Source organism: Solenopsis invicta, chromosome 7, assembly GCF_016802725.1.
Source record: "Solenopsis invicta isolate M01_SB chromosome 7, UNIL_Sinv_3.0, whole genome shotgun sequence".
In the NCBI taxonomy this organism is placed as follows: Eukaryota; Metazoa; Arthropoda; class Insecta; order Hymenoptera; family Formicidae; genus Solenopsis; species Solenopsis invicta.
The window spans coordinates 8,288,003-8,307,817 of NC_052670.1; the positions used below are offsets into that span (position 1 = coordinate 8,288,003).

At 31.7% G+C, this 19,815-nt stretch overlaps 1 protein-coding gene across 15 annotated transcripts; it reads left to right on the forward strand.

The window, feature by feature from the left end:
• The first annotated feature begins 8 nt into the window (after positions 1-8).
• On the forward strand, positions 9-17,828 carry LOC105201684 (lethal(3)malignant brain tumor-like protein 3). 15 transcript variants are annotated; one of them, XM_039451598.1, is made up of 17 exons: positions 9-160; positions 1,285-1,455; positions 8,296-8,500; positions 9,430-9,724; positions 11,612-11,854; positions 11,949-12,559; positions 13,457-13,613; positions 13,696-13,867; positions 13,998-14,163; positions 14,259-14,457; positions 14,530-14,985; positions 15,063-15,252; positions 15,332-15,453; positions 15,558-15,945; positions 16,026-16,100; positions 16,187-16,499; positions 16,572-17,828. In XM_039451598.1, the coding sequence occupies exons 3-17, from the start codon at positions 8,297-8,299 to the stop codon at positions 16,695-16,697; spliced, it is 3,717 nt and encodes a 1,238-aa protein (XP_039307532.1). In that variant the 5' UTR covers positions 9-160; positions 1,285-1,455; position 8,296; the 3' UTR covers positions 16,698-17,828. The 15 variants fall into 15 exon arrangements, with proteins under 15 accessions (XP_039307532.1, XP_039307528.1, XP_039307536.1 ...); XM_039451594.1 differs by lacking the exon at positions 1,285-1,455 and having other exon boundaries at positions 21-160; XM_039451602.1 differs by lacking the exon at positions 1,285-1,455 and having other exon boundaries at positions 22-160; positions 8,296-8,410.
• Positions 17,829-19,815: the final 1,987 nt, after the last annotated feature.

Consider the following 19,815-nt stretch of genomic DNA (forward strand, 5'->3'; position numbering starts at 1 on the left):
TGTAAAAGCAACACACAAGACAAGAGGGAAAGCGAGATCGTCTGCTGGACCTGACGATACTGCGCACGCGGGCGAGTTTCTTGTCGTGTTAGCGTCTCTATTATCGCGTTTATCATCGTTCCAAGCCTCATCAGATGGCCCTGGCCGACAACTTCAAAACGTAAGTTGTGCATTTCTACTATTTTCCGCGCGTGTGACTCGCCACCGACGTGTAAAATGATTCGTCGTGCTCGCGGGATGTTATCGGTTGCCTGGTCGTCGTTTACAGTTCCCCACGGTTATTCCTTCGGCGCGTGCTTCGCTAAAATCATCGCTCTTTGTTAGGCCTGACGTTTGTCCCGTACGTGTCGGGTTCCCTAGTATAAATGTATCAAAGGAGTATACGACACTCGAAGCTCACCGCGTAGTACATATACTCCCGTACATATACGCCGCTTTCAAGAAATTCGTGTTGTGATGCCGGAGCGGATTCAATGTGTATGTACGCCGTGTATACATTTGCACTTTGCATGCTTTGAACGCGGGCACCGATGAGTAACAGTTCTCTTTTTTCTAATTCAGCATGTAACTCGTATGATTGCGCTTTCGAACATGCGTATTTTTTTTATCTCGCGCACATCGTGAATCGACCTTCCTTCTCGCGACTCATCTGCGTGATAAAGCGTCGATTCGCGGGGGCAGACATCTTATGACGTTTTACGAACTTTTCGTTAACCTTCAGTCGTCACGCGAAAGAAGACGTGGAGTCTCGGCCGACGAAAACGTCCGATATTTTTATTGATTTAAATATATATATTTTTTACGATTAATATGTCTCTTGTACTGTTTTTTATCGCGTTTTTATTTATTTTGAGGACACTCCATGCTAAATTGCATTTCTTCCAGATGAGATGGAACTAAATACGGGATGTCAGTTTCTTATTTACGTCTAAATATGTCGCAACTTATTGGTGAGGAGTTTAATGGTGCATAAATTGTTTTTTGATCTCCCGTCGGCTCCTTATCGTTGGCGTGTCGTGACGCCAAACGGGATTTAACATTCGAAATTCGGATTGCGAGCCTCGACCGATTAAATTCTTATTCAAAGTAAGATCGAATAGCACGGGAGCCACATACACGGGACACTCGCGGCAGCAGCAGCATATAAGGCTTGGCTGACCTCGATCGTCGGTATTTTTGACTAGATATAATGTCGTTGCGAGTGTGAATTTCGCGGTTTGAAGGTTAAAACGGGAATGTGCCGCAGACGGTGAGGGTGACTCTTCTTTTTTTTGCGCTTAATAGCGGCGATTGCTCGGGATTCCGACTTGTTACGGAATGTTGGGGAAAGGACATTGATCAGCGGGATTTGGTGCAACTCCGTAGAACTGCGCACGTTAGCAGCGTTGAAGAACACGTCGACAGGAGCGGCGCGAACTTCCTCTGCGAGATTGCCGTTCGCCGATAACTTCGCGTGTGAGGCCCGGTTTTGTTAATTATCCGAGCGAGAAACTGCGGAGAAACAATGATACTCCACTTTCGATTTATATCGATATATCGCAATTCTATTCGATTTCGCTTCTCATTGGTCGCATACATGACGTTCGTGGACATTTTTCTTTATGGCAGCTTTGCAATTGTTGTAAAGCTTTTGGCACATAGAAAAACATAAGTAGTCAATGAACGAATTGGCCAATCGCAGTAAAGGTACTATATAAGCGAATCAAACATGTTGATTTCTGGGGTTGGATATTTATACATACGTAAAATATAAATAATCTACATTGCGCGTATACATGTGAACTATATTTTACGTGTCATCCATATAAACAGTACTTTATGGATGATAGAAGATTTAGAAATATATATATTTTAATTTTATAAATACTAAAGTCATATATATATATATATATATAATAATAATAATAATAATAATAATAATAATAATTGGTATTAATTTTATAACTGAATGACATTTTTGTATTATGATATATTATGATAATTTATAATAATTTACATTTTCCATGTATATTGTCTACATGAAAAAAAGATTTGTGTAAACATAACGTATAATGTAAACAATATATAAATAATTCACGTAGACAATTTTGAAATGTACGATTCTGTTAATTTCTTTAGAACTCTCGCAAATCAATGTCCATAACTGTATTCCGTAACTATTACTGTAACTGCAACGTACCGTAAGAATTATAGCCAATCACAGTCGAGAATTGTCAAAAATATAAGATTATTATTTTTAAACTATTGGCGATTGACTAATGCTTTGGAGCATTTGATCAATGACGAAGAATTTTACAAATTAACCAATCAGAGAATGCTTTAAAGCATTTGTAGCGTCATCTTGACCACACCCTAATTGTAGGCCATGACACACAAAAAATTCAAGTAATAAAACTTAGACCGTAAACGAATGAGCCAATCATAGTCGAGAATGGTTATATCCAGTGAAAAATAGTACATCAAGTTAATGTCGATTTGACGTCGATTTGATGTTGAATTGGTGTCAATTTTGTTATCATTTTTCACTGGATAAGCCCATAACGTAAGCAGTAGCAAATCCAACATGTTGATTTCCTTATTGCGTATGTCTTTCTGCATAAGTTTTTCTATATGCCATGGTCTTTTATTACTGCTTGAAATCGATTATGAAACTTTTTCTCTAGGACAGAAACGTAAAAATTTTACCATTGAAATTAATGGAGAAAATTTTCACTTTTCATGTTTCCGCCCTAGAGAAAAAGTTTCATAATCAACCTCCTTGTGCCTCTTAAGCCTGATTTATACAGATTGTAACTGTAAGAAATAGCCAATCATAATCGATTTGTAGAAGAGTAAATCGATTGTGTTTGGCAAATTTCTTACGCGGTTAGGACCTATCCAGACAAACTTACATAGTTGTGTCACCATATGTGCATAAGAAAATTGATTGTTCCATTTTCTTATGCATTTGTTAATGGATCAATCAATTTCCTTATGTATATGATTATGCAGCTATGCAAGTTTGTCTGGATATAGATTCTTACGGCCTGAATAAACCACAATAATTTACTGTTTAAGTTTCTCTTTGTACCACTAATTTAAGATTGTAATATGAATTGTTATACATTTAAATCAAACGAAAAAGAGTAAAATCAAGAGCAACAATTAATCTTATTAAAAAAATTGATAACGGTTGTAAAGCTTCTTTTTCTGCTGTGCTCGGCTAATAAGAGTTGGGCGTACGTTGATGCAAACTTAACGCCCTCTGGTTCCGGTTCAGTTTTTCTCATGTTAAACGCGTATCTAGATGATCGATATATAGTGACCATAGCTTAAAAAAATCTAAAACTATGTTGGTATATAAATCTTTATTAGCTAACTTAATATTGCACAACCTTTTTTCTTCTAAGATTTAATTTCTTTTTTTATGTGTTAAACATCGTTAAATCGCGCCTCGATTCACATCAGAGGAACGAGCGGACTGTCCAACGAGTTATCGATCGTATATATTAACGTGGTCGACGGTAAGCGAGTGTATTCGAAAGCAGCAAAATTGCTGTACTATTCTATTTTTTTAACTTGAATATATATGAAATCGCGTCAAAACGCCACATTTTCGTGAATGAAATTAAGTAAAACTATTGACCTAGCAACTAGCAAGTACAAAAGAGACTTGTGCTTTCATTGCAAGGAAAGAAAGAGAGAGAAAGGGAGAGAGAGAGAGAGAGAGAGAGAGAGAGAGAGAGAGAGAGAGAGAGAGAGAGAGAGAGAGAGAGAGAAAGCGTAAATGCAGAGTGAGTGAGCGAGTGAGTGAGGGGGAGAGGGCGAGGGAGAGAGAGAACTTTAGTTACGAAGAATAGAACTAGCAGTGTGGAGCATGGAGTTATCCAGAGTTATCACTGCAATTTTAGTGAATCTGGCGGTGTTCTAAATACGGTAAAATATATTGTTGTTGCTTTTTCGTCATTGCCGAAGGCTTATCTAAATGAATTTGCATGGATTTACATATAAAGCGTGCGCACAGGAAAATCGACCAATCGCGGAGTTAAAGTGAAAGATGTCACATCGTATTCTGTATAATACACCCGAGATCTGTTCTTTTCCGAGCTGCACCTGATGTACCTCGAGTGCTGCCTGCATGGATACATTATCAAGTGCCTCGGAGTGTTTTGGCTAATCTTTGAACGATCCATTTGATCTCCGGGAACATTTTTTCACGGCAGTGTGATTAACGATAATTTTCGTGAAAATTCAAGGCAGCGCGAACGTTCGAGATCACCGGAATGAACGCTTCTTTCTCGCTCGAAGACGCGGAGAGGTATTGCTCGTTTCATTTCGAGAATTTGTGAGAGAGTGCGGGAAAGAAAATAATAGAGAATTATATATTTATATATTTATGTGCCATTCGGAACGGTTTACTTGATACGCAGATCGATCAGTTTCAATTCTCGCGATCAAGACCTCATTCCAATCGATTGCCTGTCAGCTGACGTTTGAAAACACAGTGTAACTTCTGGTATCCTATATACAGGGTGTTCTGGAATTCGCGAATTAAAATACTATAGCAAGAGAAATTAATTAAAATAGTTATTTGTAAATTTTTCTTTCAAACAGTAGTTCTTGAGATGTAAGGGCTGAAGCCAGTCAAAGATTTATGTTTAGACAGTCACCCGTGCGGTTACTAAAGCCCCATATACATCGGAATAGGAAATAAGAAACAAGAAATAAGGAACAACTTAATATATTAAATAAGGAAAACAATGAAGCGGTTCCTTATTTAGCATATTGAACTATTCTTTATTTAAATGTTCTCTGATTCCTATTCTTATTATCTGTGCTTTACATTGCAATATACTTAATATTATCGCACGCGCGATTCACGGACATGCGATTGTTGAAACGTAGTTTGTAATTGGCCAACTTTAAATCTTTGTATCTCAAAAACTACTGTTTGAGGTAAAAATTTACAAATAATTATTTTACTAATTTTTTTAGATAATTTTTTTGTTATATTATATTGATCCACATAATTTTGGACACCCTGTATATTTAATATTCGTATTTATATGCACCAGGTTAGGTAGTTAAAAAGTTAAAAGTTAAACAACCCAACTAGTTAAAAAGTTAACAACCTTTGATTTATTACTTAATTAATTTTTAATGAGTTATTTTTAATTAATTTTAACTAATTATTTTTATAATACAAACTTTAACTTCATTTTTTTTTAAGTTAAAAATGCATCTATGTAAAAGAAAAAAAAACATTTCCATGTAAAAAACAATTCTTTACTTTTATAAACTAATTTTACAAATCAAATATTAAATTTATTTGATGATCCATACTTTCGTTATATTAATTTTTAAAAAATTACAACATTCTAATCTTTATTTAAAATATATAGCGTTTTCAAAGTTAACTTTTAATTTAACTTAATTTAATTTAAAAAATATTAACTTACTTAACTCTCTCTCTCTCTCTTGCATATATATATTTTTGCAACAAATGTATGGAATACAGTCTGGAAAGTGTGTTGTTATGACTAGCATTTTTTTCAATTTAACATCGACAGTATTGTGCTTAGATAACTTAAAATTATCTAGATAAAGAAATGATAAATTATATGTAAATGTATCTTAGATAAGATAAAGATGATTTTATTTTAATTTATATAAATAAGAGATAAAATTATATGTAGTTTTATTGAGATAAATTTTTAGATAATATTGCTATTGTGCGCGCTATGATATGGATATGAAAATAACACATTTTTATTTTTTAAAAATAAAAGTTTTTTAAATAATTTAATCTGACAAAACATGTTCCTCTTCGAAATCAATATGCAAATAAAAATCAAAGTTAAAAAATGAAAAAATATATAACTCACATATATAATAACTGATACAATTCTTCATAAAAATTTTCGTATTTATAACATTAGGGCAATATTAATATTGCACTACTATTTGTGATATCTTGGCTGCATCCCGACTGTTAGTATTAAAAATCTATAATTCACATATATTATAGATTTTTCTATACTGGCAATAAATTTTGGAACGCATAACCTTGTTCACTTTGAAAAATTCTTTTTTTAAGATAATAAAATAATGACTTAGATATTGAGACTATAAGAACAATATTTCATTCTCATTATTGTTCTCATTATCTTAGATAATTTAAATAATATAACATTTTTTAAATTTAAGAGAAGATGAAGATAATATACATTATAATAATCTGGACATGGATAAAATAAAGTTATTTCTTTATTTACTTACGGTGTAGAGTTGTAGAGTAATATCGACTCCAAGTCTGTTTCTTGTGTGTTGAATTAATGCTTACAACGAACGATATATTTGAATATATTTAAAATTTGGCTACAACGAGGAATAGAAATTCAAGTGTCCATTTCTACTAATATAAATTAATTTTGATCTTAGTCCAACTTTATTTTTTTTTTTAATTCTAAGAAGAAATTCAAAGCTAATTTAGGTTGGTGGAAATGGGTATCAATGCAGTCCAGGGCACGTATTATGCATTTGTCCGGAATCGATTCCGATCGGAATTATTCCGTTTTCCCTAGAAAACACAATAGAAATTTAGGGGAAAACGGAATAATTCCGATCGGAATCGATTCCGAACAAATGCGTAATACGTGCCCAGTACAGTGACAAAGAACATGCCTTGAGACTCACTCTACAGAAGGAAACGCTCGATTCATGCATATGCGCCGTTATAGGCTTGTTTTCTATTCCTGCACTAGACTGCACTGGAACGTTCCTTCTTGCTTTCGCTAACTTTGAAACATCTATCTATTTCATTTTAAGTGTACACTTATTTAGAGAGTTCAGGAACAGAAAACAAACGGTATGTGTATCGTATAAAGGTAGACGACGCGAGTTATCGTGTTCCTTTTTTTTTGAAAGAGCGGGAGATATATCACAAAGACATTATCTTTTTTACTTGAAAGAGACCTTCATATTTTTGATAACGTAAAACGCGCGATTACATCGATTCGCACAATCGCGAAAAATGATTCGGTGAGTGGGAAGAGGGGACGGGCAGGTTGTTCGATTCGAAATAAAAAAAAGCTGCCGGAAATGCGCGACGAGGAAGGAATGTTGGCGGCGCTGGTGTGGCGCAATTGGTCCGTTCACTGTGCGGCTCGCGGCGGCCAATGGGAGACCGAGCTACCGCGCCGTCGCCACTGCGCGTCCGGCCTATGGGGACGTAGCTGTGTGGCGACTAAAGGGCTCGAAACGCTCAAAATGTGTGCCGAGATTTTTGTTAAAAGTGTGTGAGTGGCGTGGCGAATTGCTCGTGGTTTGTCCGCGCGGGAAAACCGCCGACCGGGCAGCGGCGAAACGCGCGCGAACAACGACGATCCCGCCCGTGGGACGCAAGCTGCGTATCCATTCATTCCGAAAAGTGCCGTGCGTAACGCGCGTTGCCCCCTTTCATCGACTCCGAGCGACTCCGAACGATGCGCGATGGACGGTACGCCAAGTATCGCGTTTGAATAGGAAACTCACGAACGCCCACCCTCCGGCGGCGGCGTGTGCGAGGCTGAACTTTGCCGTTTTCGCCCACGGTGAATTTCAAAGCGTGTGAAAAGTGTGTGACGTTGAAACGTGACTGCTGTGCCACAGATACGACACGAATCGTCATTCGGCGCGCCATTTAAAATCCGTACAACCATTCCTCGGGCGAGGCGGGCGTCTGCGATGTGCGAATTCGCGTGATAAACACAGCGTCGTTCGCTACTCTTTTTCATGAACGAGGAACTTTGATTCCCTACGAATTATGTAACTGCTAATACGACGCGATATGCCGATGATAAACGCTACGCCCGCTAGGTTCGTAAAGTTATGTTTAGAACTTTGGGCCTTTAGGACATAGAATGCAATTTGTATTAGACTTTGTCTGATACAATGTCCGTTTATCGAGATTAAATAATAATAGAACAATACGCGATTTGTTTTACGATTTTACGAAATTCGAATCGATCGGATGAAATGATTTATTGCGTTCGTGTAATTGTTTGATTTTGCAAAAGATAACGTCCACACTATCGGTTAATATAAAATTAAGTGTAACTTTGGCATTATATAAATTAAATGCTGTTTTAAGATGGCATTTTTCACTCTTTGTCTGGATAGAACAAAAATTTAGATTATTGATGTTATGGTAATTCTTGAATTAATTTATTTTCTTTTAATATCTTTTTCTGAATTAGATGTGTAATAAGACACTTGTAATGATAGTAACAAAGCATGAAAAGATATCATTTTTCAATCCGTACTATCTGTTAACAGAATGGACGAAGAAATAGTAGTAGACGACGTTGAGGAACATAGCACTGTGGATACGCAGCAGACGGATGATCCAACGACATCCGTTATGCCACTGCTGTACATCCAGCAAAATAAAGTACGTTCCACCAAATCGTCAAATGTAAATCAAACCCTCGTTTCACCTAGCACACAACTCGCTGCCATTATTAATCCAGTTAAGAATCAGGTAATTATTAAAGATACGCATGTGTATGCAGTATGGTGGTATATATATCTTGCTTAAACTGGATTTCTATTTTGCAACTTGTCTGGTGAAGTTGAAAAACTTTTCATGTAGATTACATCGACGTAGATTATATCAATGTTTACAACTTGTATCTTATATAAGTGCTTTAACTTAATGAATGAATGAATGAAGAACGTACAAGCAAAGCGAGTTCTAATAACCTAAAATTAAATGTGCACCTTTCAAGGTGTTGTATTGTATGATATTTTATATATATACATTAAAAAAATATAAATATATACTGTGGAAACAAATTGTAACTGTACTAAAACTGTATAGCTTACATGAGCACACATGTTTATACATATATATATAATATAGATCATGGAGTACACATACATATATATGTATATAGGTCTTATAGCTTTACAAGATGTCATGTGTAGGTGGTAGTAGTGTGTGAAATATCTCCTCGTAGTAAATATAGATTTGGTCAACAGATATTGCATACAGTGAAACTCAAGTGAAAAGATGTGCATAAATTTAATTCTCTTGTTGAGAAAGCATATTTAAATACTTATGATTGTTGAATTTTGTTGTATTTTATACAATGTGCCATTTTACTATACTAGGTACATTGACAGATAAGAAGTGGATATTGATTAGTTTAGTTATTTGTAATTAATATGGGCATTAAAAATTCTCATCATATTTAAATACTTTCAAGTTGAGTTTTGGAAAATGTGACTTGGAAATTTTATTAAAATGTAAAATTATTATTTATACTAAGACTTAAAACTATTATTTATGTTATAACTGGATTATGTAGGTTTTAACTTTTATCAAGTTAATTTTAGATAGCAAGGCCATTTAACTTTTATTCTCAATTATGATTGAATCAAATAAGGTGTATTTAACTTTTATTCTAGATTGTGACTGGACAAAATAAGGTGTTTATACAAGGGTCCAATCAGGTATCTACGTCTCAAAGTAAACAACACATTGTGATTCATCGTTCACCAATAAATACAGTGAGCACTGCAGCAACTTCACAGGCTCAAAAACATATTTTACTTAGAAAGTCTACATCTACGGCTCAGATAGTGCCCTTGAATACAACGCAAGGGAATCAAACTAATGCACAAGTGGGAAAACATACATTTGCGTATTTGGGAACTCTCATTAAACCTAATAAATCACGAGAATCTGTTGTTATACCTGCAGGTGAGGAATTTTTTGAATTTTATACATTTTTAGGTAGCCACTTTGTACTTTGTCAGCTTATGTAATATGGATAGAAACTAAAATTTTCCTTAGTACTTTTCTTATATACAAGGTCTCTGAGATCCCAGTGAAAGTTCAAAACTATCAAATTTATTATGTCAAAATATTTATTATTGGGAAAAATCGAGAAAACCTGAAATTTTTAGGGAATTTATTTGTTATCCTCGGAAATAATGGATTTTATATTTGTAATTAGGAAAATTTTTGGAATTTTATTTTTAAATTTAAATTCTATCTTTTTTTGAAAAATTGTTTTTTCTCGATAATGATTATCAATAAATATGGCACATAGATTCTCGTATAACTTGTGAGTTTTTATTTAAAAAAAATAATGACAATGCTTTGTTCTCAATTAATATTTAATCACTTTTTGAATTCTGTATTTCCAATAAGCTAAATTTGTGTATTGTGGTCAGATCGTTATATATACCATATTTAGTTCATATTATTTCTCTCTAATACTTTTACAAATATAATTTTGAAACCCAAGTTGCTTTTCTTTGTGATTGTATTATTAAGGATTATTAAAAGATAAATTTATTTTGAAGTTGTGCATTATAAAATTTTCTAATCTTGGAATTTTGCATAAAATTCTTGAAAAAGCTGGGAATTTTTTACAAAATTGGAGTAATTTTCTCTCCCCTCCCCCCCTTCTGTATATGGAATTTATTATAGAATTATTAAATAGTAAATAGAGGGGTTATGATTTTTGATTTTTATTTAGTACAACTTTACATTACTTTAAAATGAATAGATTATTTTTAACTCAGTTACAATAGATTAAAGTAGGAAATAAATTAATTATAATGCGATTATTTTCTCGAGCGTGTGAAAAGATTTCTATTTTATAACTTTAAACAATGTCAATATCGGTATATCGTTGCGCAATTATAAAAACGACACTTCTATTACATAATGTGATGCGATCAATCGAACTTATTACAAATTTCATCCATTTAACCGTTTTTTAGATATGACAATCGTATTTCCGTTCAACTCGATGATTTAAATATAAGATAACTATCTTGGTAAATGGACACATCTATATTCGAATATTTACATAAAAATTTATTAAATTTTACATGCTCTTTTTATTATTATATTAAAATTATTTTAAAATATGTAAATATAGGTATGCATGCATCTCCGATCTGTCTGTTCTTTTTAATTGAACTTCTTGTATAGTTCTTTTCTCTGTCTTTTTTTCTCTTCTCTGTCTTTTTCTCAGTTCTTTTTTTCTGTCCAATGAAAAAAGAAAAAGACGAAAGATGAACCGTATAGGTTCAACTGAAAAGAACAGACCTATCGTCGTGTCTTTTGATAGTAAAAAAAAAAAAAAAAAAAACTGCATAATGACAATGTAACAATACCACTATTGTTAAAAGTTATAGAATAGGTCTCGGCATTCTAATTAATATATACGTAGAGTTAATTTATTAATTCTGAGTGAACACACAGTATATTTCCAGTGATCACGTGGGTTTGTTACGTTCGTCGTTATTTTTTCTTCCTTGGCTTTTTGTAATGGCTTTAGGGCCTTGAGTCCCATCTTTTTTCTTTTTTTTTTTTTAGAGAGGGGAGCCGTTCATATAGTTTAGCTGGTTTCAGAAGTAACAGTTACTAACACGTGTTGTTCATTTTATATATATATATATATATATATATATATATATATATATATATATATATATATAACCCATTATCGTATAAACCTATTATCATGTAAACCCATTGTCATGTAAACCCACGTGATTGAAGGGCTAGGATTAATTTTTTAAATAAATTATTCGTGCATCTATACTTATTTAACACTGCAACTTTTAATAGGAGCTTTAACACAGACTCAGATAACCACCAAACCCAAATTGGTAATTACACCAGTGATATCGCAATTAGCTCAAACATCGACAAGTACCACGAGTGGCTCTCAGAGCCAACCTGGCAAACACATGGCGAATTTAATTTTGCCAGTGAACATTCCTCAACAAAGTGGCACCACAAAATCTAGTATGTTTAATTTAAAAATTAATAATGGTCAACTCAGTACGGAAAGCAAAGGTACCATAACAGGTATAGATATAAATTTTTAATTAGCATAATTATTTGATTTGACGTTTATTATTTTAAAGTAAAATATAAATTATATTGTTTTGTGCAATTTTAGTGTTACGTGAATCAAAAACGACAAATTCAACAACACATCCACCACCACTGCATCCGATAGCAAAAATGAGTCTTTTAAATGCAAACAAGGGTAATTCCAATTCCATAGACAGTATAAAAATTACTGAAAATCCAGATTCAGCTGTTATTACACCAATTCCGAAAAAGGAAGATAATCAGCCAGAAAAACGAAAAAAGACAATTAGCAACATATTACGAGGTTCTACTGAAAAACGGATGAAGAAGCAAAATATTCCAAAATCTCCTCAAGACAGTCTAGCTGATACTAATTATGCATTGAGCAGTCCAGAGTCTGAGCAAGATAAAGATAAAAAGGCTCAAAATGATGATGATATCACATTGATTAAAGTTATTCCTAGTGAGGATAAAGTTTCCAAACTTAATACAAATGTGGATGATGATATAAAAATAGAAATAATTAAAACTCCAACAAACAGTAACATTGAGACATCACCGGATATTAAGACTGAAGCAAAGAGTAACAATTATGATGAGACAAAAGAACAATTGAATCAGAATAAAAATTTGGATGCTTCTAAAGTTTTAGACTGGAAAGATGGTGTTGGTACTTTACCTGGAAGTAATTTACAGGTAAGACAGTATATGTAGTAATATCTATAAAAATATAAGTTTTATTTACAGGATTGGGTAATAACTAGTTAAAGAGTTAAAAGTTAAACAATATTAAAAAATTAAAAACTTTTAACTTAGTTAATTATAAATGAGTCAACTTTTAACTTTAACTTTTAAAACTTGAACTTTTTTCTATATTTAAAAGCTGTGTAAAGAGAACAATATTTGCATAAAAAAAAATGATTCTTTGTTATTTTATATAAATTTAAGTTATAAATAAAATATGAAATTTATTTGATGATTATATTGTAATTGTTTTGTTATACATAGTAAACTAATTTAAAAAAATATGACATTTTAGTTTAACAAACAATGATCATAAGTCATAATAATTTTAAAAATTAAAAAAAAAATTTTTAATTTAACTTAATTTAATCTTATTTTTAATTTAGAAGAAAGTTAAAATTTATGTGTCTTAAAAGTAACTAGTTAAAGTTTATTCAAAATTTATTCATAATTAAGTTCAAAGTTATTAACTTTTAACTTTATTGTTTAACTTAATCTTTTGATTAGTTACTATCCAGTCTTATATGTTTACAAATATAATGTCATAAAGCATTATAATGTTCGTAATGGCATAGTTTTTTTTATGTATAAACTTATATTTTTTTTATACATATTACTACATATAACTGTCTTATCTGTAATTTAAGTTATTTTAATTTTAACGTAACTTTTATTTAAATTAGTTTTTTGTCTATCAATTTTTAATGTAATTGAATTAATTTTAATTTTTATTTATTATTTTTAACTTGAATTTTTTAACTTAGTTAAAAAAATATTAACTTAGTCAACGCGCTGCGTACATATATATATACATGAATGATTATTTATTTTTTTTTGTATATTTTTTAGTTTCGTATGAATGAATTCGGCATTATGGAGGTATTAGATGAAGATGAAAGCAATAAGCAGAATAAGGATGGTATTGGTGATAAAGAAAATGTATGTTTAACGCAAAATTCCTCGAAGACCAGTTCAGGAACCGTTAATACTAACATAGAGAAAAAAGGTAATTTACAATTACTGTATCTTGTGACGAATATTTTAGATATAAATATTTATAATGTTAAAATGAAATATATTTTATTTAGCTGATGACAGAAAATCTAGATCGGTAAGTGCAGATACTGTATATCATTGCGAAGCTTGTGGATGTTACGGATTGGCTGCTGAATTTGAAAGTCCAATATCGTGTAGTCCTTCTTGTACGGAGGTGATAGAGGCTAGAAAACAACCTACAAATCGAAAGGACAAAGATCTAAAGTATGTATTATATACATACAGACTTAATATGTACATACACACACATGTGTATGTATGTGTGTGTATATATATATATATATATGTATATAAATTATCTATAAAACTTATTCACATATGAATATTTATACAGAGAAGTACGCATGAAAAAGAAACGCAAAAGATTGTTACAAGAACCACAGTGGTCAAAGGAAATAGATGAAAGGTCTGATGATAAGATAAAATTAGAGATGGATGAGGAAAAAGACACGATGGCAGGTATAGATGACGAGATTCAAGGAGACTCGTCAGAATCGAAGGTAAATCGAATGTAATAAATAATTAATTGAATTAAATTAAATTAAATGCATTAAAAATTAAAATTTATAACTTATTAATATTATTTCATGTGCAGTATCCTTGGCAAAGAGGAAAGCTAGGTTTTTCATGGCCAAAGTACCTTGAACATTGTAAAGCAAAAGCAGCACCTGTTAAGTTATTCAAAGATCCTTTTCCCTATAGTAAAAATCATTTTAGAGTTGGAATGAAATTGGAAGGCATTGATCCAGAACATCCTTCTCGATATTGTGTTCTGACCATTGCCGAAGTTGTAGGTAAGTCATTAAGACAATATACATTCTATTTTAGTATTATAACAAAAGTATAAAATGTGTGATGTTATTTAGGTTATCGAATGCGTCTGCATTTTGATGGTTATCCAGAAAATTATGATTTCTGGGTAAATGCAGATAGCATGAATATATTTCCTGCTGGTTGGGCTGAGAAAAATGGCAAGAAATTGAATCCACCAAAGGGTTATACATCTGCAAACTTTAATTGGAATGCATATCTAAAAATATGTAAAGCGCCTGTTGCAGCAAAGAATCTATTCCCGAATAAAGGTGCGTTGCACCCTGTCTTTCCTACGGGCTTTCGAGTGGGCATGAAGTTGGAGGCAGTGGATAGGAAACATTCTTCGTTACTTTGCGTCGCTACCATAGCAGGTTTAATGGATTCTCGAATATTAGTCCATTTTGATTCATGGGACGAGGTGTATGATTATTGGGCTGATGCGAGTTCACCATATATTCATCCTGTCGGATGGTCTCATCACAATGGACGTGTTTTAATGCCACCGAATAGTAAGAAATTGGAAATACATCATAATTTACTTATTCTTCCACTCATACTTAAACATAATATGTATTTATTAATATAGATTATAAGGATACCAAATCATTCACTTGGGATGCATATTTGAGAGAAACTGGCTCATTGGCTGCTCCAGCCAGGGCATTCAAACAACGTCCACCATGTGCGTTCAGACGTGGTATGAAATTGGAAGTAGTGGACAAGCGGGTTCCACAACTGATCAGAGTAGCAACAGTGGAAGATGTGAAAGACCACCTGTTTGTATTGATTACATATCTAAGTATTTTTGTCTTTATAGCAGGATAATAATTATGTATTTTTTATTTATTTATATAGATTGAAGATAAAATTCGATGGGTGGCCCGATAATCACGCCTATTGGGTTGACGATGATTCACCTGATATTCATCCTGTGGGCTGGTGTTCAAAAACTGGTCATCCACTGGAACCACCACTTAGTAAGCAGTTACCTTTTATACTATACTATATTACATTTTATATGTTATAGAATATTTTAGAATATTCTATCACATGTAATTGATTTCTTTTTATTATTGCATAGCACCCGATAATTTGAATGATCGACCGGAATGTGGCACGTATGGTTGTCGAGGTATAGGACATGTAAAAGGACCTAAATTTGCAACGCATAATTCAGCATCTGGTTGTCCGTATTCTCCCCAAAATTTAAATAAATCAGGACAAATGCCTGATAGACTTAATTTGACGAAAGGACAGGACTCTCACGAAGCCTATGATTACGAGCAGGATTTACAAGAAAAAATAAAATTAGAAAAAAGTGACAGAATAAAAATAGAGAAGTCTGAAAAGTCCGATAAGCTTTTGTTCTCAGACGAGGGGATATTAATGATCGAGAAAGAGATAAAGGAAGAAGGAGATTCGTCAGATAAAAACGACAAATGTGAAAATAGATCAGAAAATTCAGACAAGTATGTTGAATGTAACAATACTAATATATTGAATGGTTATGAAATGATTGCTATTTATTTATATAATTTTGTTGATTAAGGTCTAACAAGTTCAAGAATCTGCATAGCGACGGACAAACGGATGATGATGAAGTTTCGAGAAAACGGAGAAAAAGGTTTGTTACTTAAGCCATGAAAGTGGATCTTTTCATATTTATTTATATTTGTATAATATTATAGTTCAATGTTAATATATTTTTAGGCATCCCAATTCGGATGAGTCTTTGTTTTCTGTTTCCAATGTTACATATGGCGATCTACATTGGAGTACCACTTCTTATGCTGCAAACATACCGGTCAAACAATTGCGTAAAGAATTGTATCAATCTGTATATAATCCAGGATATAATCCTTTGCCGAATGCACCACATATATGGGCGAAACATAGTAATGCCTTAAACAGAGTAGTATCGAAGCAGACAACGAATCCACGACGATGGTCTAATGAAGAAGTGATTAAATTTATACAGAGCATGCCTAATTGTGCTGAAGCTGGGAATGTTATTAGGCAGAACGTAAGTTTCAAACAAGTACATATTAATAATAACTTAAATAACGTTGTTATACTGTTTTTTTTTATTTTTTAGAATATCGATGGTGAGGCATTTTTAATGTTGACTCAAGAGGATTTGGTATCGGTACTACGTCTGCGACTCGGGCCTGCGATTAAGTTGTATAATAGTATAGTTTTACTACGTCAAAAAGCATCGTGAATTAAGTACGGGCGAAGCATATGTGGCAGCTATTGTGACGATATATCGCCTATAATTTATTTAAAATATTATCAAGGAATCCCAGTACATATTTTGCCAATAAATTTCAGAACTGTCTTTCTAGACGGGTAGGTGAACAAACAGAAAATGAATAAGACTCACACAAGTGAACACACACAAACTCTGCTTAGTTAGACAGTTCTGAAATATTTATCTAAAATCTCTTCCATTGAAATCAAGAATTGAGAAGAGGGGAAAATGGAGGGAAAGACAATTATCCCTTAAGATCCACTCACATAAGTATTTCATGTCCGATCGATTTCTGCCAATTTAAGTTTCTCAAAATTTCACAGACAATTAGAATATATATTATTTATTTTTTTTTTTCAAAAAGAAGTACGGACATTTGTTTTAAAAGCTTGAATGAAACTTCATGTATGTTTATGAATTTTTGACATTTTTTGAACTAATTTAAATAGATAAAAAAGTAATTGGATACAAGATACCCATAATTGAACTAATGTGGTATCTTTTTTTTACATTGTATGGGTTATTACAAAATCATATATAAGGGATATTACAAAATCGAAAATGCTTGTAAATGTATGACATTTTAATTTGATAATTCTATGAATCAATTCCTGCAATGCGTCGAGAAATTTCAAACTATGCATTGCTTCAAGTACTTACGACCTGACGTAACATAATTTTTCGTATAGAATGAGTGTACAAATGTAAATATTGTTTTAATTATTAGGTATTGTAATAAAAATACTTACATAATCTTTTCACCTAATTGTATGCAAAGTACTTTTGAATTCCGAAATCAAATATATTTCTTACACAAAGTTTACGTTGCCAACAAGAGCTTACATCTGCCGTTTTATATTTTCTCGCGATAATTGTTGGATAAAAGTAAATCTTATGCGCGAATAATTATTATGAATATATATCACGTAGAAGGTCAGACGTGTCAGAATCGCGTATCATCAATATAAGCATAGTATGATTTTAATATCAATGATTTATTTTTCAAATTTTGCATCTCCAGAATTATTTGAGATTCCTTTCTCGTCGATCTCACAGATCGTTGTACAATCATTAAAAGAATATACATTTTTTTAAAATTAACTTCATTGAATTATTCTATTTTCATAATTAAAAAACAGGGATGGAAAATAACGCGTTACAAATAACAAGTCACTATTATTCTTATTTTTTTATAATAACAATTTGGCATTGATATATTTTTCATAATAAGAGTTTCATAGTAAGAGTTGGATTAATTACTTTTGACAAATAACTTGTTTTCATTATGCATTATTCATTGAAAAAAGTAATTGGTTAGTTGATTTATTACTAAGCAAAAAAAAACCGTTAAAGTTTACGTAACAAGTAAAGTTACAAGTTAGAGTTATAAAATTATGGAAAATTGTAATGCTATTACCAAATTATAAAACAGTATTATAAAAAAAAGTAACGATAATAAATAACGGCGTTACTTATTGTAACTCATTACTTCTTATCTCTGCTGAAAACGATATATTTCTTATCAATAAAATACAATAAATTTATACTACGTATGATTAATAAAATGGACGACGTATTTCAGTAATCGCGATGTTACTAACGATCAATTAAGATTACTCCCAAGGGTATATTATCTGCTGTCTGTAGCTGATATATATCAATTTGCAACGGGTTGACATTTATAAATCACACAATTATTTGGTTTCGAAACGTTGGTCGCTAGGAAAGTATAATTTCTTAATTGAGGATATCAGAAAATTAACAGAAATTTATAAAAACAAAGGCTACAATGCACATATTATATACAACAGATCAGTTATTCAGTATTTTATAATATTATTGCATGTATACACATATAATATTTGTATAAATGAATATTCTGAGTGATACAATAATTATAGAGATTATTTTTACGTTATAACAGAGCTGAATATTTTATTATTGCTTGCAGAAAAGTTTTTCATTACTATCCACTTGTAATATTACAAAACACATTTTTTATAATCTTTTTTATGATAGTTATGTTCAATTATAGATCAATTTTTCTGTTTTTAATGCATAAAATAGAATTTAAAAAATTTTCAACCAATTTTCTTAATAATATATCTTTAACAATATCAGAAAAAAATCTGAAAACAGCCTCTGTGCCCACAAAATGTGAACATTGAATTAGACATTGAACTATTCAATGTCTACGAATTCCACAGGTAATGTCCATGATTTAGTGGTTTTCTTCCATGCTTCAAGGAGTAAGGTGGCTCAGGTATAGTTGAACAATCAGTCTTTTGTCTTTGTTTAACTAATTCACCTCTCTCTTGACAATTTGCACTGTCTTAAACAAAGAAAAGCGCACGTTGACAAATTAGACGTTTTTAGGAAAAAGTATTTTTATAATTATAATAACTTTTTGTATTTTATTTTTATTATGTAATTTAATAAAGTTGTTTTAAAAGTAATTATTATGTATTTCATAATAAGATTTTGCAATCTAAACGACAGTCATTTGTAAGATAATATTGCATGTAAATGGGGTAATAAAAATAAACATTTAAAAATTTTATTTATCATATAATAAATAACTATTATAATTGATTTTCCGAAATAAAACTTGTCCTGATATTTTTAAAGTAATATGATATTTGATGAGAGGAACACCTCTGTCGCCAATAATGCGTTGAAAAACTTTGTGAACAAAAAACTTTACATTTCGTAATTTATTTAAATATTAATTGTTTAAATATTGTTGTTTTTGTGTAAAATAACTTAATTACAAATCTATAAACGTAAAAATATAATATACTATAATAGTATATTGTATATATAATTAATAACATAAAAATGTTATTAGATTATATATACAATTAATAAAGAATTTTAAAACATATTAATAAATTAAAAAAACTATATACCTGCATTATAAATTTAATCATGCACATATACACGCATTTTATTATTTTCTACTTTTTATCTTTATATTTTGTTTAATCCGCGTGTGCGGGCTTTTATACATGAGATAGGTTTGATGTTATCTTTATCTATTAACAATCTGTAAATAATCATTTTATATCAATTTGAAAAAAAAAATTTA